The following is a 23,735-nucleotide window of genomic DNA, read 5'->3' on the forward strand; positions in this document are numbered from 1 at the left end:
TGGCTGCTATGAAAATGGACCAGGGGTTTGAAGCTACGCGGTTTCAGTTTAGTGAATACTGAAAGCCCAGGCAAGATCTGAATTTCAAGGTCACCCCTTGGCTTTGCGAGAGCTTCCCACACTCAGTTCACGTCCACGGGGTGGTGGTCTTGTTGTCACCCCTTCCCCTGCTCTCCTGTTCCCTGACGCTCCCACGGAGGAGCTGCCCGGAGAGGCTGGGCTGGCTCTGCTCGGTGCTTGGGCTGATGCCACCCAGGGCCCCTCCGGCTCTGCCTTTCCGGCCCTTTGCAGGGAAGGGGCCCTGTTGCAGCCAGCGGGAGCCGAGGGTGTGCAGCCCCACTAACCACGCCTTCCCGCCTCTCTGCTCCTTACAGAATGGGCTGAACGGCCTGCACCTGGCCTCTAAAGAGGGCCATGTGAAGATGGTGGTTGAACTTCTGCACAAAGAAATCATCCTAGAAACGACAACCAAGGTACGTCCCTCAGGGATGGGGAAGCCTTACATTAACATTCAAGTGTACGGGTCCATCACCTACTGTCGCAAACCCTGGCCCAGAGAACAGCCCTCCTCGGTGCGCTGTATTTGCCCGCTTCTGAGTTTCTGTTGTCTCTACTGTCATTTCCTGGCTCTGGCAGTCCCCGAAGTCACCTGAAAACACGGGACCCCGTTTCTACGAAGCTTCAGTAGGCCTTTGCCTTATCCTTATCACGAGACCATAAATCTGAAAATGAGCCCCTTTTTCTGGTGGCCTTGTGCTTCCTCGGGGGCCTCGACTCGAACACAGGGACTGAGAGCGCTGTCCGCTCCAGTCAGGTGCCTCGGGCCCAAATCCCGAGATACTTCGTACTCTGCAGCCTTAAGCAACAATCTAGCCTGCGAGGAGGCCCCACTTCCTCATCTGCAAGAGGGGATTATAATACTTAGTGGCAGGAATGGCATGAAAATGAAATGAGACAGTGCAGTGTATGGAACGCCTGGCCCCCAGGAAGGAAGCGGTGCATACAGGTGACTGCATTGTTCCCGAGGGCTGCAGAGGGCTCCGGGTCCCTCTCACCTGCCCTTCTCCTCCAGCAAGTCTCTCTCAGTCGGCCCCAGCCCCGTCCCCTCTGCGGGCCGACCGCCGTGGACAGGAGGCGCTGGGCGGAGGCTGAGTGGCGCCTCTCCCAGCAGTCTGTTTCTCCCTGCTGCAGTGGACTGCAGATACCAGGGGCCTGCGTCCAGAGCCAGAGCCACAAAACAAACGCACCCACAGGCTGCAGACGCCGTGTTATTTCTCATATATGTGCATCTTCTTTGTTCATTAAGCAGGAGGCAGCACCATTGAAACACAAAACTAAGCAAAAAAAAATTGCCTCTGTTTATTTACTCGACTCCTGTTTCCTCTTCCTTCCTCTGTGGCTTCCTGTGGTTTTCCTCTTGGGTTTGTCCCTCCAGCCTCTTATTTGCCTCTCGCTATTTACTAAACTTGGCCTCCTGTCAGCCTCAATTTCAGTTCCAGGCAGCAAACATGTTGCCGCCTCTCCAGCACAGAACCGGGGAGAACACTACACAGAGAACAGATGTAATTTATGGTTATGAAGTGAACCACCAAAATATTATGAAGGTAGAATCATCTCTTGAGGTAAAATTCTGTAATTTTCATGTCATTTCCCGGAGGTGAAAAGATCTCACAGGTAAAACAGACGGAGCTGCGTTTTCTGAGTATCTGTGGGCATTCTCCTCTGACACCACGGCAGACACCAGCTGCTCCTCCCCTGCCCCTTCCGCGGGTGAAGGGACGTGAGGACGCTGCCTCCTGACGCTCTCACCTGCCTGGCTGCGAGTGAGTGGCGTGCCATCTGACAGGTGCTGCGTGGGCCGGGGCGGCGTTCCTCCCCCTGGCCCTCCCCCGAGAGCCGCACAGACGTTCCGCTGCCGCACTGCCACTCCTTCCGAGTTTTCCCCTTCGATTGTTATTTTGCAAGCAAATGCTTGGTGCGTCTCTGTTATTTATAGAAATGTTATAAGCCAGCCGCGGTTCTGAATGCCGTCCGGGGGCGGGGAAAAAAGGTGACACTGAGACCGTGGGCCAAGGAGGAGTCATGACAGACTGGGGAGTTGTAGCAGGGCTCGCAAGTCTGAGGAAGACTTTAAACAAGAATAAAAAGCCCAAACCGATGTAGGTTTCTAAATTGCGATTAGAAATTTTAAAAGCACAAAACAAATGCATTCTCTTCCCATTTGGCTGTCTCCATCACTTAGAGGCCAGAGCTCAGTATCCAAACTGAGGGTGAGATACAGCTTTAATCCCTCCACCCACATTCACCCGGCACCCACTGCAGCCATCCTTCCTTCCATGAGCTCTGGGATCCCTGGAAATGGAGACATTGGGTCTGGGTGGGTCAAATAGAGCAAAGAAGTCTTTCCTGCTTCTTTAAGGCTGTGTTCCTTCCTGCTGAGGGTGGGGCAGAGAAACCAGAGGCCCACAACCCCTCTCCCTGTGACTCCTGACCTTCTTGAGGCTTACTGTGTGTGTGTGTGTGTGTGTGTGTGTGTGTGTGTGTATGGGGAGGGGACTCTGTTTCCCATGCTTCCCAGGGTCTTCCCTTGGCTTTCATTCATCACCAGTGCTGCTCTCAGGCTGGACCTAGCAGATGGCCTGGCCGAGATCCCCAGGCAGGCGGGCTCCACATCTGACTGGCTTCCCTTCACAAGGTTTAGACGGGGAGAGTGCTTGCGTAGAGTGAATTCAGGCAGGAAGGGGCAGGTGACAGAGACATTCAACACAGCTTCTTGAGGGCAGGGTGTCTGGGTCTCAGCTCTGTGTCTCTGAACCTCCACGCCCCTCCTGGGGTCCGACACACACGTGCTCAGTGTGTGAGGAACAAGGGAATCGGCCCGTGCCCCTCCTCCTTCCAGATGGAGAGCTTGGAGTTCTGAGCCCTGGTTACCAGACAAGGTTCTGGTGCCAGCCGCCCTGTTCCACTTTGTACCGAGAGCAAGTCGGACCCAAGTGCCAAGGCCTCTAAAGGCAGGCTCTTTGGACTTCTATGAATAATTACTAATTAGCATCTAAACACTCATTTCTGGCACTTAATCTTGATGGAGATTTGAGGAGAACCCTTTTGTTTATCAAGGGAGACTTGAGGAGATATCACAAAGGCTCAGGAGGCCGCAGGCTATGCTTCAGATGCCGAGACCTGAGCCCCTTCTGGCCCCCAGGGCACCTTGGGTGGGGCCACTCCCTCACCTGTGGGTGCTTGGGGCAGTGATGACCGGGTGGCCACAGAGCTTGGGCCCCGCACTGCTCAGTTCCGCCTCGTGTCCACCAGGGACCCTTTCCTCCCAGGCGTCAGAGGACCGACCAGAGCACATGCAGTGGGTTTGAAGTCCCTGTTAAAACCATACACCATCTGGACTAGAAAGAAACGAGGTCGTTTGAGATCTCGGCTCTTCCAGGAGCGGAGGGACAGATGGGTCCAGCTGCGGGCCCATTTTCTCCCACCCGGCCTGGCCTGCCCACCTCTCACTGAGCCTGGGTCCCCTGGGGGCGAGTAGGTGAGTCATCCTTGGGGAACTGGCCTTCCAGCCTCAGGACATCCAGGAGGCAGGGAGGGGCCAGGCAAGGAGGCTCCTGGAACAGAAGAGGCCCTCTAGACCCGACCCTGCTGAGGAATTATTATTAAATTCCTGAATGAATCCGGATAAGAAAGGCTGAACATGACATTCACCTTCTCAGAACCTGACTGGTTTCTTAGTCTCTGTTGTGAGCTCTCAGCTTTTAAAAAGTTTACTATAAAACAAGCGTGTCTCTCATTTTCTTCCACTGTTTATTCTTTCTGACTTTTCTCTTTTATTCAGTGAACCCTTGCTCATAAGATTTACCTACTAATATTTCAAATATTTTCTTTGTATTCTCCTTTGCCAGATTTTATTCTATTAATTCCCCCCTATACTTTCATATTTTTCTTTTCCTTGCATGCATTACATAGTTCATTTTATTATCTCTGAACTCCTTTATAATGTCTGCCCTTTTTTTTCTGGTTGACACTTTTCTCATTCTCTTCTTCTCTCAATCCTTCTGTCCACTTGGGTCCAGCTTTTGCTCAGTGGGTGCCACCGTAACAGTGTGCAGGGTGCTGAGCCCGTGGCATCTTCTGGCCTCCTCCTCTGCAGCGCTCCAGGCCCCCTGGGGGCTCCGTGTGGTCCTGAGGAGTTACAGGTTGGGAGATGCTGGAAGTCCAAAGAAGGCCAGCTTGCCTGGCCAACCTTTAGTGTGGGTCCTGAGCAATGCTGTCTGTTAGCAGGTGACGAGATCTTGTGCCTGCTAGCAGCAGATTAGTGCCTTTGACGTTAGTTTTCGTGGAGAACAGGAAGAAGTTCCCTCTTGAGCTTTCAGCACTATCTCGAGATATACAGTGGGTCATGTGTGCTGCCCACCCGCTCTGACCGCGAAGAAGGCCACTGCGCACCCCAAACAGCATCCCTGCTCCTGTACCTTCACCAGCCGCCCACGCAGGCCCAGTGGGAAACCTCCTCTCCTTCCTCCCCCGTGTGTTTCAGAAAGGGAACACGGCTCTGCACATCGCCGCCCTCGCCGGCCAGGACGAGGTGGTCCGGGAGCTGGTCAACTATGGCGCCAACGTCAACGCCCAGTCACAGGTGATGGCTCCGTCTGGCCTCTGTACTCCAGGGCTCTGCCTTTCCTCCACACCTGTGCACCTGTCACACCAGGGGCACATTGGCTACCAGGTGGTATACACGCTGTGTAGCTGAGTCTAGAGTTGTCCGTGTTGTGTCTCCAAGCAGTGAAGGAGCCATCTTTGTTATTTTTTCACACTTTTGCACGTTCTAAGCATGATGTGGTTAGTCATGTGGGCCTCGTCCCTGCTCAGTAAACCAGCCAAATAATATATTCATTTCTGGCTAAATTGGGGAGAGAAGCCGTATATTTGCTGGGACATGGGGAGTGAAAACAGAGGGGAAGTGGGTGAGTGAGGCTGACTGATGGCAGGGAGGGCAGGAACAGACTTCCGTGGAGTGTCGCCTCCACCTGGTGGCGTTTTGTAATAATCCCACTGTACCACTTCAAAGGGCAACGTGTTTTTGTGCCTGGAGATGTGGGTGGGGTATTGGCCTATGGACTAGATGAAAACAGGATGGGGAGAGAGCCTCATGCCCTGGAGTTGAGAGAATTGTGTGCCGGTTTTAGCTTCCCTCACCCCTGGGGGTGAATTACAATGCCTTTTTCTCTTGGTTTACAGAAAGGTTTCACACCCCTCTACATGGCAGCACAAGAGAATCACTTAGAAGTGGTTAAGTTTTTACTGGAGAATGGAGCTAATCAGAACGTAGCCACAGAAGTGAGTACCTGGGGAAACGGCTTCCACGCCAGAGGTCTCCAGGGGCAGGACAAGGTTGGGGGAGGGGCCCGTGTTCCTGGGGCTCAGCCTGAGGCACGGCGTGTGTCACGATTCATGTGAAGTGGCATCGAGGGCTCTCGGCCTGCAGGTCACGGCCCTCATCCTGGCTGCTGTCGGCTCTGCCAGGCAGTGACAGACACAGTCATGGGTCTTGAGAAATGCCCAGACACATAGCAGGGGAATGACATCAGAGTCTAGCCTGTCACTCGCACCGTAACCAACACTGACGGCTGGACCAGTGGCCGGGAGGGGGTGGTGCTGTGTGGTTGACAAGTCGGAGCTGGACCTTAGTGACGAAGGCTCTTGCCATGAACCCAGTCGGTACCTTGGACAAGTCACTTGGATCCTGAGTTGTGTCATTGCTGAAGTGATGAAGTTGAAGTTCAAGCTCAGGCTTCTCTTGAGCTTCAACACTATAAGACAACGATTACATGATTCTGTTATTCTCCTTAGCCAGTGCGTGGGGTCCCGGCATACAGCTGAGGGAATTCATAGGAGTAACCCACAATCAAATTCTCAGTGCCTGATGCGGTTTCTAGCTTTTGGCAGGTGCTCAATAATATTCGTGAAATGAATAAATGAACACTCGTTTGCCACGTTTAAGGTGCTGTCCTGGCCCCAGCAGATGGGGTGAGAGGAGGGTAGGAAAAGAAACACAAGGCAGTAAAATGCTCCCCCTAGCACTCAGTCAGACTGGGAACACACTCTAAGGGGAAGTTAAATAAGGGCTCAGGAAAAACTGCTGCAGGTTCTGGGAGGAGGCAGAGAAGGAGAGCGGGGCCAAGAGAGGCTTCGGGGAGGAGGGGCACGCAAGCGGAGCTTGAGGACAGCAGGGCCTTGGAGCGCAGAGAGCTGGAGGCCGAGGGCCGGTCAGGTGCGAGAGCCGAGGTGTGAAGGTGGGTGTCCTGGCTTGAGGAAAGCCAGTGAGTGGCCAGTTACGGTCACAGCAAATTGATCTTTCCTCCTCCCCTCTGGCCAGGACGGCTTCACTCCTCTGGCCGTGGCTCTGCAGCAGGGCCACGAGAACGTGGTGGCCCACCTCATCAACTACGGGACGAAAGGGAAGGTGCGCCTCCCCGCCCTGCACATCGCGGCCCGCAACGACGACACCCGGACAGCTGCGGTGCTCCTGCAGAACGACCCCAACCCAGACGTGCTTTCCAAGGTGAGTGCAGCCCCACGGAGGAACGGGAGAGCTCTCTGGACTGCAGAGACCTGCAGGTCACACACGCACCATCAGTCCCCAGTAACTGCCCTGAGCCCTGGCCCAGCCCAGAGACGGTGCCGGCCGTGCACAGGCAGTGCCGGCCCCCCAGTGCCTGCGGTCCCCACTGGGACATGTAAAGGCTCTGCTTTGAATCCTTGGTGGACGCAGAGAAAAATGTGCCTGGCATGGAGCAGGGAAGGCCCTTGCCCCAGGCCACCCAGGAGAGTGTCCAGGAGGGCAGGACAGGTCTCTGGCCCAGTGAAACCTGGGAATCCCAGCAGGTGGTGCTCCAGAATTTTATCCCGCCCTCCCTTCCTGGCTGCCCCCTGGTGGAGGGTCATCAGGGCCTGGCTAGCTAGCGCTCCGGACGTGCTGGCTAACGTTTCGAGTTGCTGCTGATCTACACTCTCTAAGTTTAGGCTGTTCATTTGTTGTCTTACGGTGGGAATGGACTCTCACTGGTTTTCCTCAGAGTCTCCCCCACCCCACGGTCACTGGGTTTGGCCTGGAAGGTGCTGACTTGGTGACATATGGCCTGAGGTTATGGGACAGAAAGATGACGATGGACCCAGCAAGGGGCCAGGCATGGGGCTTGCCTCTGACTGAACAGTGGAGTCATGACACTTTTTTAGGGGGCTGAATGAAGGTCAGGGACCCCCCACCCCTGGCCAGTGTGGCTCAGTTGGTTGGGTGTCATCCCTCAAGGCAGAAGATCACCTGTTCGATTCCTGTTCAGGTCACATGCCTGTGTTACGAGTTCAATCCCCAGTTGGGTTGTATATGAGAGAAAACCAGTAGATGTTTCTCTTCCTCTCTTTCTCCCTTCCTTCCCCTCTCTCTCTGAAAAAAAAAATCAAATCGTAGATCCCCCCATTCCACTTTTTATGCAGTAATTAAAACCTCTCGTAAGTGAGCACTCAGATGAGGGGCCCTGCAGAGTTGGGGGAAGGCCGGCCTGTGGTTTGTCCGCAGGAACCACAAAACCGAGAATGTGGGTCACTCGGAGGCAGTGCCTAGCTTTTTTTGTGTGTGTGTAGGTTTTTGTGTGGAGATCCGTTTTCTTCTTTTGTTGCTATTTTTTAAAATTAAATTTGTTGGGATGACACTAGTTGATAAGATTACATAGGTTTCAAGTGTACATTTCTGTGATAGATGATCTTCATACCGCATTGCGAGCCCACCACCCAAAGTGAAGTCATCTTCTGTCACCACATGTTTGACCTGCTTACCCTTCACTGCCTCCCCACCCCCATCCCCTCTGGCAACCACCATGCTGTCCGTCATCATTGTCTATGAGATCTTGTCTGTTTGTTTTCCCTGTTGTTCACGTGGCTTTCAGTTTTCTATCCCAACTATGAATGAAATCTCATGTTTCTAAACTTTTCTCTGGCCGACTTATTTCACTTACCGTGATATTCTCAAGGTCCATCCATGTTGTCGCAAATGGCAGTGTTTCATCTTTGCTTATGGCTGAGTAGTGTTCCATGGTACACAGGACCACATCTTTATCCAGTCATCTCTCAAAGGACACTTTGGTTGTTTCCTTGTCTTGGCTGCTGTGAGTAATGTGGCCACGAACGTAGGGATGCATGTAGCTTTGCAGACAAATGTCCCACTTAGTGTTTGAGTGTAGCTCATCACAGACTCTCATGATACTTTCAGCAGATGGTCTCATCAGTCCCAATCTGCCATATGTATAGGGTCCTCCGGACCTGCCCACACCTTCAGAATCCCTGGGCTGATTCTGAGATGCAAATGACAGTACCTGGCATGTGACAAGTTGTTCCCCCTCTGTCGTGCCCCAGACAGGATTCACCCCCCTCCACATCGCAGCTCACTACGAGAACCTCAACGTGGCCCAGCTGCTCCTCAACAGGGGAGCCAGTGTCAACTTCACGCCACAGGTGAGGCTTTCTGGCAGGCCCAGAGCTGGGGGGTGTGCAGAATCGGGGTGCTCCCGCCTCTCCCGTGGCAGCCTGATCCCCCTGGACTGCAGACGTGCCTGTGGAGGAGGTAGCCCTGGCCTCTATGAAGGCTCCTTGTTGGTGGGATTCCGATCACACACCCCTCAGGCTCCGTGTGTCCCTTGCAGAGGAGGGACACCCAGAGGGCTGGGGACTGGCTTTTTCCTAGCCCAGTCTGTTGACCCTGGGAGACTTGGGCTTGGCCAGCTCACTGTGATTAACCGTGATACTGTCATATTGTGTCCTTACACATTTTGACATCTTTCTTGGGCGAAAAATGTCCTAATGATCGGCTTAATGTGGCTGTTAGTGCTGCTGCGGTTGCAGCGTGGGGGGCAGGGTGGGGGGGAGGGTGCGGTTGCAGCTGTGCTGTCCTTAGGAGGATGCCACGCCCTGACCGGCTCTGTTCCTCCCCTCCAGAACGGCATCACGCCACTGCACATCGCCTCCCGCCGGGGGAACGTGATCATGGTGCGGCTCCTGCTGGACCGCGGGGCCCAGATAGAAACAAGGACCAAGGTGGGTACCGTGAACTCTGTGGTAAGGCCAGGGGAGGGAGTTCTGCCTTCCACTCTAAGCCGGGGGTGGGGCGTTTCTCGGTGACCAGCTGGCGATGGGCCTGTCGCCTCCAGGAGCAGCCCACAGCGGGAGCAGGGGGCAGCAGCAGACAGTAACGGGATGGTGGTGGAGTCTAGCTGGTCCTTCAGGAAGCATTGTGCTTCTGCAGCTGTAACAATGCTGGGGACGGTCTTCTCTCCAATGGCCTCTGATAGGCACCTTTGGGGCTTTCTCTTTGTGACTCTGTTTTTTAAAGGATGAATTGACACCTCTCCACTGTGCAGCTCGGAATGGGCACGTGCGAATCTCAGAGATCCTGCTGGACCACGGGGCACCCATCCAAGCCAAAACCAAGGTACGTGCTTCCTTTCCACAAACAGCATCTTTTCCACAGGGCCCCAGGTCAGGCCAACCTGGGAGCGAATCCCATTTCTGAGAAACAGTGACCCTAATACCACTAGCTGAGCCAGTGTGTGTGTGACTACCCCAGTGCCTGTCACACAGGAGCCCTAATTATTATCTAGATCAGGGTCAGCAAAATTTTCTCTAAGGGCCAGACGGTAAATATTTTTAGGCTTTGCAGGCCGTGGTCTCTGTCTCAGTGATTCCACTTTGCCATTGGATAGCAGGAGAGCAACCATAGATACTATGCAAACTAGTGGCTGTGTTCCAATAAAACTTTATTTACAAACACAGGCAGCAGGCCAGGTTTGACCCACAGGCTGTCATTGCCCAATAGCTTTAGATCAACCCTTGTCTATGTCACCCCAGCTCTGGAAGAGACAGGAGCTAAGCCCTTGGAAAATTCTTCAGATCTTGGGCCAGACTGGAGTAAAGTTAAAAAGAAAACAAAACAACTCTTTTCAGTGACCATCAGCAAGCAGAGCGAGGGCCCGTCCTTCGGTTCTAAAATCAGGTCTTCCTGGAGCTGCAGGAGCCAGGCCACCCCAGTGTTGCCTGCAGGGCCTCCAGGCCCTTTGCCCCCTTCTCTGGGGTGAGTTTTCTGAGGACATGCATTTAGAGAAGCAGAGCAGAAACCAGGCCCATTTGCGGCCACTCTGGAGGGTTCCTGTGAGAAGTCTCTGTCATAAAATGGTAGCAGGATTCAAACCGGAAAGCTACTTCATTCCCTGACCAATCATCATGCGAGCCTTCTGCACAGCTGTCTGTGCTTTGGGGAGCGATGTACAGCACCAGGCGGGCAGGGCAGGGGGGAGGTTTATATCTCCTATGATTCTCCATCCGTGGCTGATTTGCTCTGCGCCTTTGAGGGTGTCTCTTGCTCTCTCTGTGCCTCTGTTTCCTCACCTGGAGAGCTTCACTTCTTCCTATCCAGGCTGCTGGGATGACATCTTTGAAAATACATATAAAAGCAAAAAGCCTCAGATAAGTGAAGGTCTACTTGCTACCACCGATGACATTATCGGGTCAGGACATTCTCAGCATCTTCCCTCAGAGGCCTGTGTGCAGGCTGACCAACGTCCCAAGTTAGGAATGATTTTATATTGCCCAGAGTATTGGAATGGGGCTAAAAAGGGTGGTTCTGAACATTCTTTACTGAGAACTTTCTTCTTTTCCATTGGTAAATGTGGTGTGACCTTTTTAACATGCAGTGAGTGTCAGAACTGGCCTGGTGTGCTGGGGCTGCAGTCCCCGAGTCCCACCCACCGGGTGGCTTCAGCCACGCAAGGCTGCCGTCTGGCAGCTCTGGAGGCTGCAAGTGTGTGACCGGTGCCCACAGGGCTGGTCCCTTCTGGGGGCTGAGCAGGAGGATCTGTTTCTGGCGGTTTGCTGGAAAATCGTTGGCGTTCCCTGGCTTGTAAAAGCATCAGTCGCCTAGCTCTCTCCCGCACCTGCTCATGGTGTTTTCCCTGTGTGTGCCTGTGTCCAAACTTCTCCTTGTTATAAGACAGCGGTCGTATTGGAACAGGCCCCACACTGATGACCTCCTCTCGACTCACAACAGCCGCATGACCCTGTTTCCAAATGAGGTCACCTGTTAAGGGCTTGGAGGTTAGAACTTCACCATGTGCATTTTGAGGGATCACAGTTCAACCCATAACGTGAATATCAGCTGTCGTGCAGCCCGACTGTGTTTCTCTCTTGCTGAAAATCCTCTTTCAATCATCACTTTCTAAAAGCGAAGTCCCAGTTCCTTAGCTCATAGTCTTTTCATAGTGCAGCTCCTGCCTGCCGCTCCGGCCCCGCTCCACACCCTGCTCCACGCCCCCATCACATGTGCCTTTCCTGCGTGTTTAACAGCACACAGGTCCCTGCGTTCCCCAGGACTGCTGTCTCTGGCATGCACAAACAGTTTCCTTTGCTGGGAGAGTCTTCTCCTTTCAGCTTCCTGGTGCCGTCCTCACTCATGGATCACCTCCTCCTGGAAGCCCTCTCTCCCTGTGTTCCTATCCTCATTCTGGATCCACCCTCCTGTGCACCTCTGTGCTTTGACTGTGATTTCCTTGATGTCATAGTACTGAATAGCAACAATGTATCTGTTACTGTGTCTTTTACCTACTAGTCTTCCAGCTTCCTTAGGCCAGGGATTGTCTGTTCTCTTCCGTTTCCCCAGAGCTTTACCCATACCTGGTATACATCAATCATTTAATTAACCTTTTTTGAATGAATGAGTCTCCTCTGTCTTTAATTTTTATTTACTTTTTGAAAAGATTTCATTTATTTATTTTTAGAGAGAGGGGAAGAGAGGGGGAAAGAGAGGAAAACATCAATTGTGGTTGCCTCTTGAGTGCCCCCTACTGGGGACCTGGCCCACAACTCAGGAGTGTGCCCTGACTGGGAATTGAACTGGTGACCCTTTGGTTTGCAGGCCAGCACTAAATCCACTGAACCACAACAGCCATGGTTGTCTTTAATTTTTAAAAATAAATTGCTGTCTAAGAAACAGCGAGGATCCTTAACAAAATTTATTTTATCCTCACCTAAGGACATGCTTTTGACTTTAGAGAGAGGGGAAGGGAGAGAGAGAGGGAGAGAAACATCAATGTGAGCGAGAAACATAGAGCAGGTGCCTCTCATATGTGTCTTAAATGGGGACCACACCTGCAACCTAGGTATGTGCCCGGACCGGGAATCAAACCCACAGCCTTCCAGTTTATGGGATAATACTCCAACCAGCTGAGCCACACTGGCCAGGGCCACTTAACAAAAAGTTTAAGTGATATGTATTTGTTAGGAGCCAAGAACAGAGGGATTCCGAGTTCCATTTTATCATCACTCATTCATTCCAACCACATTGATTAGGACTGAGCTACGTGCATTACATGCGAGTGCAGAGCACTGTGGGCACGTGAGATACACCAGGGGTGGTCCCTGAGCTTAAAAAGCTTGTGGGTAAGGAGAGAAGATACACACACCTGACAGGTTTCCTATGAATAAGGTCCCAGTGAGTGGTCCAGAAAAGAAAAGTCTAGGGTGGTCGGGAAGAGGTGGACCTGGCTGGAGCTGGCTGCGCGGCCGGGGCGAGGCGGGAAGGAAGAGAGCAGTCCAGTCAGAGCTCTGCGTGAGCACCGAGGCCAGCGCGAACTCGAAGCCACCCCAACCACCGTGTGGGGAAGACGCAGAGAGCGTGGTTGGGGTTATCACCCTGAATCACTGTGTTCCATCTCCAAAAGCCTTTGTGACTACTTGTTTTTTCCTTCCTCACCCAGAATGGCTTGTCCCCCATTCACATGGCGGCTCAGGGAGACCACCTCGACTGTGTCCGACTTCTGCTGCAATACAATGCGGAGATAGATGACATCACCCTGGACCACCTGACCCCACTCCACGTGGCAGCCCACTGTGGCCATCACAGGGTGGCCAAGGTCCTTTTGGATAAAGGGGCCAAACCCAACTCCAGAGCCCTGGTGAGTGGGAGGCTATTGGAGCAGGTGCCAGGGGGGCAAGGGCTGAGGTGGGACAGGACCAGGGCTGCACGGCTGGACCTTATGCGATGGGCACCAGCCGGCACCTGGCTCTACTTCCGAGACACAGGGAGGTGTCGATGCGTGCGAAGGCTCCCGAGGCGTGGCATTGCACAGGCAGGACCGGAGCCCCTAAAGACTGCGGCCCCCAGCAACAGGCCGAGGTCAGGGGAGGGTTTGGGCCCAGGAGACCCGGCTCTGGAAGCAGCGCTCATGGTGTGCACCTGGGGTGGGGGTGCCACTGCATCTGAGCCAGGCCCAGAGGCAAGGGACAGTGGGTTCCTAGGGACTGCCTCGCTCTTTTATCTGCTTTGCGGGCGAGTGAAATGGCCTGAGCTAAGCATCCTTCCTCTGCCGAGAGGCTTAGAGTGTCCATGCTGCTCGTGTAGAGGTGAGTTCAGGCCTAAAGCCAATCCCCTCCTGTGTGGGTCAGAGACTTGGTGGGGCCGGAGCTCTGCACAGAGCCTGACCATGGCCACCCTCTCCCTCTGCCCCTTCCCAGGGGAAGAGACTTTAGCAGCAAAATAGCCCCAGCAACGGCAAGGGTGGCTCATTCGTTCACCCAGAAAGCTGCCATCGAGCTCTTCCCACACTCCAGGCACTGTGCTAGGGCAGTCAGAGCTCCCGGCCTCAACACTGTTGCCGTGTCGAGCCTGGCATTCTTCTGTTGCAGAGGCCTGGCCTGTGCCCTGTAGAATGTTTAGCAGCATCTCTGGCCTCTACCTGCCAGGTGCTAATGGCGCTCCTTCTCGAGCTGTGACCATCAGAAATACCTCCAGACATTGCCAGAGGACCCTGAGCTGGGGTGAGGGGACAAAATCTTTGAGAGCCACTGCTTCGGGGGCATAATGCCTTAGGAAAACAAGCAGGCAGTTGGAAACAAGCACACAAACACCTTGCCCTCGTGGGGTTCACCTTCCAGCATAGCACTTCAGAGCGGAGCTGATGTACAGAAATCCATTTTACTGAAAGTGATCGTCGGTTTCCGGGAAGAGGGAGCATGATTTGCTTCACAAAAGTACTCTTTATTGTAAATTTCCCCTGGAGGAAACTTTAAACAGCAGGCTCTTCTTGCACATCCAAAAATATGATTAAATTTTTAAAGCTGGTTTACAGACAACATGCTCAGGAGCGGGCCTGATGCACATGGCGAGAGCCACCTGCCTCTTCGGTGGTTTGCAATAATTGACTTTCTGGTCTGTGGGAAATCGCCGACGGGCTTGGGCAGAGGCTGCCGTTTAATCAGCGAGGCGGTCTGGGCGTTCCGTGGGCTGGTCCGTGAGCGCCTGTGTGTCTGTCTCCTTTGTGCGGGGCTGCAGAACGGCTTCACCCCCTTACACATCGCCTGCAAGAAGAACCACATCCGTGTCATGGAGCTGCTGCTGAAGACAGGGGCCTCCATCGACGCTGTCACCGAGGTAGGAGAGACTCTGCAGACCGGTGGGTGGTCACCCCCGTGGTCTTCCTCCAGCAGCCTCCTGGGGAGTAGCTCTTTGTAGCTACATGTGGCTGCAGGGGTGTGTGGGCACCTGCCAGCCTAGACTGCTCCTAGGAACAAATCAGGGGTGACTAAGGCAAAGACATATGTGTCAAGTGTCAGGGCACTTTCCAAAATCAGATACAATTTTTTGAATGGTAAACGTGGGCAGAATCATGCTGTAGTGATTTGTTTCCCCTCTAACCCTTCTCCTGGAAATGAACCCCTCTCATTTAACTCCCTTCTCTTGGGAAACCATTCCGGAGCGGCTAGAAATAAGAAAGCCTTAACTATACTTGGGTGTTTCTTCCTTGGAGGAGCGGGAAAGTCTCCCCTCTTCTCACCCCTCTCTGTCTGTTCCAGTCTGGCCTGACCCCTCTCCACGTGGCCTCCTTCATGGGGCACCTGCCCATCGTGAAGAACCTCCTGCAGCGGGGGGCGTCGCCCAATGTCTCCAATGTGGTAAGCCCATGGGCACAGCAAGGGCTTGTTCTCGGCACCAGGAGCTCAGAGGGGGGCTTTCGCCAGTGATCCCTGGACCTCTTTAGACAGGAGTGCAATTCTTAGAATAGCAGAGGCTTCAGACTTGGGGAGACCGTCCTGATGTACTGATGCTTTTCCAGTAAAACTTGTCACATGTCTGTAAGTCTCGGGGGGTTATTTTGAACAATAATTTCGGAACTTCTGTAAATGCTGTCTGGGAATACATTTGCATTTTTAAGCATTCATGAGCTCTGGGGTTTACTTGCAAGTGTACTTGGATACTTCCACACACACACACATGCGCGCACGCACACGCCCCAGGCATCAGCAGGCCAACGGCCGCAGGAGCTGCGTGCTGGGGCAGCTCCACCTCTTGGACAGAAACCAGCCACACTTCTCACAGGCTCACACTCCAGAGCCCTGCGTGTGTCCTTTCAGAAACCTGGTATGTATTAACACATCTATAATTTTGTTATTTTACAGAAAGTGGAGACCCCGCTACACATGGCAGCCAGGGCAGGGCACACAGAAGTTGCCAAATATTTGCTCCAGAACAAAGCCAAAGTCAATGCCAAGGCCAAGGTGCGTGCTGGAGGCAGGAAGAATCCCGGGATGCAAGCAATTCAAGCTCAGTGAGGAGGAATCCATCCTCATTAGAAGCCCGGCTGCAGTGCCAGAGGCACAGAGGTTCCCAGTCCGATGCACTGAGCATGCAGGCTCTGCTTTGCAGGGGTTCTGCTCTGACGAGACCAGAGACAGCTTTGTGTCAGAGCTCTGTTTCCTTAGGACACAAAGCTCCTAAGGAGCTTTGCAGCACGGCCGGCCTGTGGTGTTTATGGGGTTGACAGGGTTTCATAGTGGTTAAGGTCTTAGTATAAGAAGAAAAGCAACTTTTTAAAGAAAGGGTGGCCGGTGAAAACCAGTCAGGAATGACTTGATCTGAAAACAGATGCTTCCCACACGTTGTGTGTGAGTGAAGGGTCAGAATGGCTGCTGAGTTTGCAGGCTGAACGGCTTTGGCCAAGAGCAGGCTTTCCCAGCTGTCAGGTGATAGCGGCTCCGTCGGGAGTTAGGACTCTGATTTCTGTTGGGGCCACGTGAGGGAGGCCCCGGGGGGTGTCCTAACGCAGACACCTCACCCGCTACAGCCCTTCAGCATCGGGCATAAACAGGAAGGGGCAGGATGGGGTGAGAAGTCCCCTCGCCCCTTCAGTGGTTTAGACTCTCTAAGGACCCCAAAGCGGTGTCAAAGGGAAAGACAAGTGTCCGCTGAGAAGTGACTCAGGAGACGATCATTTCCACTACAACTTATTGAGCGCCTATCACATACCAAACACTGTGTGGAACTTCTGATACACACCATCTGCTTGATCCGAACCATAGTCCTAGGGGCTCGATATTATTATTCCCCTTTCACAGATGGGAAGGCTGAGCCTTTGGGCAATACGTCAAAGTAACGACTGACTTGAGGGGTTGTTGTAACAGACAGCACATGGGCTCCTGTAACTCAGAGATGTGATATGAACTCCATCTCTTCATCTTACCATCTGTGTGGCCTTGAGAACATCACTTAGCCTCTCTGGACATCATCTTCCTCCTTTGTAAAATGAAGCTTTGGATTAGGTAACCTTAGTATTGTCCCGTTCTTTTTCTTCTTCCCTCCGGGTTCCAGGACGACCAGACCCCACTTCACTGTGCAGCTCGCATTGGCCACACAAACATGGTGAAGCTCCTGCTGGAAAACAATGCCAACCCCAACCTGGCCACCACCGCCGGGCACACCCCCCTGCACATTGCGGCCCGAGAGGGCCACGTGGAAACGGCCCTGGCCCTTCTGGAAAAGGAAGCCTCCCAGGCGTGCATGACCAAGGTACAACCTTTCTCCTCTTGTCCCCCAGGTGACTGGCACAGGCTGGTCACTGCGGGGTAATGGGCACAGGGTGTGCCTTCCCACCTGCTCCCCTGTGCTGTCTCAGTTGTGCTGGGAGCAGCAGGGAGGGCCGGCACGCACAGGACTGGCCACTGTCTGTGAGCCTGACATGCCGTCGTTCTGCCCCAGCAAGGCGGCGAGCTGTGGTTTCTCACTCACTCACCCAGCCTCCATCCACGTGTTTGGGAATCGCTGTTAGCTCAGCACCAGCTCTAGACGAATCAGACAGGTTCTGAGATACAAGGAGGAGTAAGGCTCAACCCTTGCCCTCAAGGGGCTAGTGATCGATTCAGAGCAAAAGATGGTTTTAGGCTGGTCAGGAGGTGCAGGTGGTGGGTGGGAGGGGAAGCCTGCTGAGGGCTGGGACCGCGGTCTCTGGAGGGATTAGGATGCTGTGCCCTGCGTGTGAGGGCTGGGACCGCGGTCTCCGGAGGGATCAGGATGCTGTGCCCTGCGTGTGACTGACGCCTCCCTGCCTGTGAAGGTGGAACAGGGACACCCCCTTCGCCATGGGCCCTTGCCCCAGGGCGGACCACTGAGGCTCCCCATGGTTCTGACAGCCTGTGTTTCTCCTCAGAAAGGATTTACCCCTCTCCATGTGGCAGCCAAGTATGGGAAGGCTCGGGTGGCGGAGGTGCTGCTGGAACGGGACGCACATCCAAATGCCGCCGGGAAGGTGAGCTTGGACTTCCCTCCCTCTCTCGGGTCAGAAGCCAGAACAAAAGATAAACTCTACTACCTGTGAAGAGCATCTCTTGCCTAAGCCCACTTTGTCCATCTTTTCAATGGGCAGCTCTCTAGAGAGAATAACCTTTGGGAAGACTGGTCTTTCTGACAAAGGCCTTGACCTTCTGGAAAGACCTGGTGGCCAACTTTGAGCAAGTGTGCTGATAGCACTGCCCCATCGGGCCCAGCAAGGCCGAGGAGGTGGCCCTGGGTCCAGCTGGTATGCTCTTAGTGGCTTCTGTCAAGACTGGGTCTGGAATGGTTTTTAACCAGAGTGTACCTCCATAAAAGAAGTGATGCAGATTCCAGAACGGTGCAGCCTGCCGCTAAAGAAATCACTCGGGAGAAAGTCACCCGAGTGAAAGCTCTTCTCTCTGTCGGTCTCACCCCCCTGCAGAATGGCTTGACTCCCCTGCACGTGGCCGTCCATCACAACCACTTGGACATCGTCAAGCTGCTGCTGCCCCGGGGTGGCTCCCCGCACAGTCCTGCTTGGGTAAGCCTGCCCCGGTCCGCACAGGAGGAGAGCGGACCCCAGCGAGGGGTCTCGTTGCCTCCATGCCCCCACCCCACCCCGCCCGGCCCCGCCCCGCCCCGCCCCGCCCCGCCCCACCCCGCCCAGAGCAGGCTGCCCGCCTCTCCTTCCGGGAGGGCCGTTCCAGGAGCAGACAAAGGGCTTTGGTGTTTTGCTTTTATTTTTACCTCAGACACTTCGCCTCACTTTCGCAAATGTTACCTGCAGTATAGTCACCAGTATTTGAGGACCAGGAGTGGGGTGGGAAGTGGGTAACACTTCCTAGCAACAGGTTTCCTCGCAGAGGTGGGTTCTTTTTACACGACCAACGCGTTCCCCGAAGCGGCGAGCGTCCCCTGACTTTTGCGCATGCGCTGGCCAAGGTCACCGCATGCGGGGATCTCCACTCGGGGTCATGCTTGTTCTCCGGTGCCAGCACAGTGGCCACAGGTCTTGAAGTATTCAGGGCTGGGGGCGAACTCGCTGGAACCTTGAAGCGAGGGCCCCCAAACCATATTTCCTGTGAGTTCAGACTGTTAGATCATGGCGTTTTTCAACGAGGCACGTCCTGTGTGGCACATGGTAGACATGGGTCCAGGGTGCTGGCTTCACGCAGCACTGAACTGCGCCGCTCAGGGCAGCAGAGTCATCGTCTCTCAAGGGAACCCGGGTGAAGGGAGCTGCCGGGCTTGCGTGTTATGTAAGACCAGGCTGGCGGCGGGTGGGGGTGGAGCAGTACAACCTGGACAGAGGATCGTTTGTTTGGGGGGTTAGGCTGCCCCCTGTGGGACGAAAGGTGTGCAGCGTTCGTCTGGGAGGAGAGCGCCGCTGTGGGGCTGGTGGCCATGCATAGGAGGAGGGGCGAGGAGGGGAAGCGGGACTTGGATAAGAAGGGCACAGGAGACCCGGCATTCAGGGGCACGCCAACCATGCGGTGGGGCAGACCAGACTCAGAGACATACTTTCTGGGAGCGCAAACCCCAGTGCTCTGCCAGGCAGGAGTCCACCCACCCAAGTGCTGTCTCCTAGGAGGGAGCTGAGGGTGGGGTGGTCTGTGGGGGAGGGGGGTGTCCAGCTGACACCTACTTACTTCCTGGGGACACAGCCGAGTCAGGGAAAACCCGTGTGGGCCTTCAGTTTGTTTTGCCTCCTCAGAATGGAGGCTCGTCCGAGGTGTACAGCCTCGCTCTCCTGCAGACAGTGCCTCCCAGATGCCCCTGTCCCCTTGGGCTTCTGTCCCCTTGGGCTTCTGTCCCTGCTGCTGTGTAGCAAAGCCCACTTCACTGTGTAGACAGCCCACAGTCCTGCTAAGAAGTGACTTACTCCTGCATCTAAAAATAAAGAGCTGGCCTCCCCCTCCTCGCACCCCTCCTTGCACAGAAGAAATCAGAGCCAGGTTCATGGTATTTAAAGAGAGATTTATCCAAGCACACACGCTGTACAGATGGGGTTTGTTTCCACGGCAAAAAATAGTTTACCGAGTCGTCTGGCAATTTTGTAGAATTTCACATGCAAATCTCTCTGCACCCAAACCAAACCCTCCCCTTTCTAATTTTGATGCAAATGTTGTTTTAACATTCAGGCAGATCCCTCTCCAGCGTGCGTGCCTTTGGATGAGCTCACTTCCTTGGGGAAAGCAGAGCCTTTTACTGGCACCTGGCCCTCCCTAACCTCTCCCTGACTCTCCTGCATCCTCACTCCTTGTCCTTGTCACCCCCAGGGCCTGGTCTGGGGGGAGCTCAGAGAGGCGGGTCCTATCCTGAGAAGGACAGCTGTAGCCCAGCCTTCGCCAGAGCCACCTGGCAGCTGGAGCCACCTCCAGGCCCAGCCTGCCCTTCGGCAGGAGCGAGTGCTGTCCCTGCCCGTGTGTCTTCCCTCCTCAGAATGGACACGCCTCTGAATTTGAGAGGGTCTTGGGCCTCCCTAGACCTTCTGCGCCAGAATCTGCATTTTAACGGTGTGGACATCCCCAGCTGCCCAAGAGGCCTGGGTCTCGATTTCCCTTCCGTGAATGTACTTGGAATTGCCCGAGTTGCTCCTTTGTACAGGAAGGGAAGTCCTAGTAAGCGTTGCCTGTGTGCAGGGAATGCATGCTGTGCACCAGGCGGCCTCACCCCTGTTCATCCGCCGGCTGTGCTGAGTAGACTTCTCCCGAGCTCAGAGTAGGACCTCCCCTTAGGGACCGCTCCCAACTTCAGGTTGATCCTCTGGGCCACACCCCTTTTCTTTGCTCTCTTTTGATGTAATGCAAAATTCATTTTGTTTAATTAACTTTGTTGTAATCCAAATGCTGATCTTGTTATGGGAAAACAATCTGCAAAGAAGAATTTACTGTTTTCTCCTACCATAATCAATTTAAAAAGGAGAAACACTCAAATGGATTATCTTCCATAATTGTTTAAGTGGGAAGATTTTTAAATTCAATTTAATTCTTTGGGTAAATTACACCTTTTCATTCTACATAAAATCCACTTTGTAGCTGGGTCTCTCCCTGTGCCCCAGCACTATAAAACTGGGGTTTTGCTATTGTGGTTGGCCTCTTTCCTCTTTTGCCTGTTTCCGATCAGTGATCCTGGCAGAATCAGAAATGTGGGTTTCTAGTTTCCCCGGGGAGACCGTGGCTGGCAGGGAGGCGCAGTTCTCTGGGACGGCTCGCAGAATGCTGGCCAGGGTGGGGGGACCATATGCCTTATGCTGTCTGCTCTGGGGCTGGGTGGGCATATGCTGAGAAGTTCGTGGGTCCTACTGAGAGGCCTCCAAGCCTGGCACCCCCATTAGCCCTGAGTGCTTTGGGACCTGGATACTCAAAGGGTGGCTCTCGGACCATCAACATCCACATTACCTGGGAGCTTGTTAGAAATGCAGGAACTTGGGTCTTCTAGACCTTCTGAGTTGGCACCTGCATTTTAACAAGACCCCCAAGTGACTTTAGACACGTGGAAGTTTGAGAAGCACAGCTCCTGCTGCAAGGAGCTGGGACCTGGAGTCAGGAGGGCAGGCTCGGGGCACCTGCTACCCCGTTTACTGTGCGACATCAGATAAGGCACTTAGCCAGCCTCTCGGAGAATTGGCGTATGTAATAAAAACGCCCACCTTATGTGATGTGGAAGCAGTTCCCAGCGGTGACGACCACTGTCGCTGTCACCTGTCTGCCGTGGGATAAGTAGCCCACGCCAGAACGTAAACCCACGCACTGCTCCCTTCACTGAGGACTCCCTACTGCCAAAAGTGAAAGAAACAAGAAAAGCCAGCCGCATGAGCAGAGCACAGTGACGTGTCTGATTTACTTTGGGGACTGACAGTATCTTCTGACCCTACCTCAAGGCTTATTACTTTTATGCCTTAAGTTTGGAAGGCACCTTCACACACTATTGCATTTGATCTATTCAACACCTTTAAGAACAAGGTAGGTGTTATTATCTACCTTTAATGCCTTAAAAAAGTACAAAAGAAAGTCTAGAAGTTGCTGAATAGCTTGTCCCCATTGCACAGCTAGTTAGGGTGGAACCGGCCTGGCTCCGCGTCCCCAGGTCCCTCTCCAGGCGCACGTCCTCGTGGCCCACCTGCCTGAGGTCAGTGAGGCCGAGCGGGGCACTGGGCGCAGCCACACAGGGAGAGAAGTGCTCTGCCTCTTTTCCTCTGTGAAATGTTAAGGAGGAAGTGGGAATCTTTTACTTTCTTACACACCTAGTCTCCTAGGTGTTCCTCAGATGGCCTAGTTGCATCTTTCCACCTATTGGTGAAGCGCTCACCGCACAGCAGTCCGTCAGAGAGGGGCACAGAAAATGGGAGGCGAGAGAAGGTGCAGGGGGCCTCTCCAGATCACAAAGATGGGGTTGGTTTGTTGGTTTCCTAAAGGGGCCCTTCCAGGCGACACCAGCCCTGCTCGGTGGGTGTCCAGCAGACTGAAAGCAAGGCCTGGCCCTCCCTTGGAGGACCCCATTCAAGGCACGTGCTCACGTTGTCAACTCAGCCTTCCCGGAACCATTCTCCTGTTGCAGAACGGCTACACCCCCTTGCACATTGCCGCCAAGCAGAACCAGCTGGAGGTGGCTCGCAGTCTGCTGCAGTATGGGGCGTCCGCGAACGCAGAATCGGTGCAGGGCGTGACCCCCCTTCACCTGGCTGCCCAGGAAGGCCACGCAGAGATGGTGGCTCTGCTCCTCTCCAAACAAGCCAATGGCAACCTGGGGAACAAGGTAAGCATGGCACCTTCGGATCGGCCCTGTGGGCTCATTAACAGTTTTGTGTTAGCTCGCTAGATATTATGTCTGAATATTGAGCACCCGCCGTGTGCCCAGGTTCTGAATTAGAGGGGTGTGTGTGTGTGTGTGTGTGTGTGTGTGTGTGTGTGTGCAATTCTCACAACAGCCCTTTGGAGATTTTATCTTAGGTTTATAAATTTGAAAAACAGATTCAGAGAGGTTGCTTCTTCCCAAGGTTGTACGACCCTAAGCCAATTAGCTACCAAAGCCTTTGCAGTCTTTCTAAATAGGTTGGTTCAAGAGTCTGTAAAATGGTCAATATAAAAATCCATAGGACAGTTTCCCAAAGTTAGGCCAGTGGTACATTCAGGAAGATATTAAGTAATTTGGTGCTAAATATTCTTTTTCAGTGGGAAGATAAGATATTTTTTAAAATACCAATGTATACATTAAACTGGGAGTTCTCAATCCAGGGACTGTTAGCCCGAGAGTCTGAAACCTCCTGGATTTGCACACACATTTTGGCAGGATGGGCACGTGAGCACTTTTCTGGGTGAAGTCGTCATAGTTTCCACCAGCCTCTCAAAGAGATGCACAACCCAAGACCAAGGATCTCTTTGCAATAAAAATAGTGTTATTGAAATATAATTCACATACTATAAAATCCACTCTTTTGCATTGGACTGTTCAGTGGTTTTCGGTGTCTTATGGGAATGGACAGCTGTCCCCACTGTCTGATTTCAAAACATTTGCATCACCTGAAAGGAAACCTCACACCTGTTAGTTGCCACTTCCCAGGTCCACCAAAGCCCCCAGTCCCTGGACACCATGTATCTACCTTCTGTCACCATGAATGTGCCTCTTCTGGATGTTTGGACTCATTCAATATGATGAGCCACTTCTTTAGGTGATATGGGAACACAATACAGTTTCAGAAAGGCAAGCATTTTAAGGATAACTAAAGATTTCTTTAAAAGCTGCAGCTCCATCGGCTCTTAATACAGGTGGGGACAGGTGACCCCCAGGAGGGAGGTGTCACGGCAGGACCATCCTACTGGGTGGGGTTCTTGGTTTCTTCCTCACGCGGTTTGCACTGGAGACGCCCTCACTCATCCACACACCACCTTTGTGAGACACATTACTGTGTTATCCCGAGGCTCAGGCAAGGTGCCCAGAGGCTCAGGACTAACCTAGGGGGCTCTCCTGGGCCAGCCTGTGGGAGATGGCCTGCCTGCTCGGGCTTCAGCTGCAGAGAGGCACTGCTCATGGGCCTCTGGCGAGAACAGAAGACAGAGGAGGGCAGGGAGAGTCCCTGGAGAAAGGACAGGCCCTGCCCTCTGCC

At 53.6% G+C, this 23,735-nt stretch overlaps 1 protein-coding gene across 9 annotated transcripts in view; it reads left to right on the top strand.

Moving 5' to 3' along the window:
• Positions 1 to 23,735, top strand: part of ANK1 (ankyrin 1) — a 193,416-nt gene that overhangs the window by 123,814 nt on the left and 45,867 nt on the right. For all 9 annotated transcript variants that reach the window (XM_045821497.1, XM_045821495.1, XM_045821501.1 and 6 more), the window contains exons 3-17: positions 375 to 473; positions 4,544 to 4,642; positions 5,245 to 5,343; positions 6,383 to 6,568; positions 8,416 to 8,514; positions 8,995 to 9,093; positions 9,389 to 9,487; positions 12,804 to 13,001; positions 14,378 to 14,476; positions 14,899 to 14,997; positions 15,502 to 15,600; positions 16,691 to 16,888; positions 17,526 to 17,624; positions 18,072 to 18,170; positions 22,190 to 22,387. In XM_045821497.1, the coding sequence (XP_045677453.1) occupies positions 375 to 473; positions 4,544 to 4,642; positions 5,245 to 5,343; positions 6,383 to 6,568; positions 8,416 to 8,514; positions 8,995 to 9,093; positions 9,389 to 9,487; positions 12,804 to 13,001; positions 14,378 to 14,476; positions 14,899 to 14,997; positions 15,502 to 15,600; positions 16,691 to 16,888; positions 17,526 to 17,624; positions 18,072 to 18,170; positions 22,190 to 22,387 (1,869 nt within the window). The remainder of the gene's footprint in view (positions 1 to 374; positions 474 to 4,543; positions 4,643 to 5,244; positions 5,344 to 6,382; positions 6,569 to 8,415; positions 8,515 to 8,994; positions 9,094 to 9,388; positions 9,488 to 12,803; positions 13,002 to 14,377; positions 14,477 to 14,898; positions 14,998 to 15,501; positions 15,601 to 16,690; positions 16,889 to 17,525; positions 17,625 to 18,071; positions 18,171 to 22,189; positions 22,388 to 23,735) is intronic.

Source organism: Phyllostomus hastatus, unplaced genomic scaffold, assembly GCF_019186645.2.
Source record: "Phyllostomus hastatus isolate PE091 unplaced genomic scaffold, TTU_PhHast_1.1 phas_scaffold_46, whole genome shotgun sequence".
Taxonomy (NCBI): Eukaryota; Metazoa; Chordata; class Mammalia; order Chiroptera; family Phyllostomidae; genus Phyllostomus; species Phyllostomus hastatus.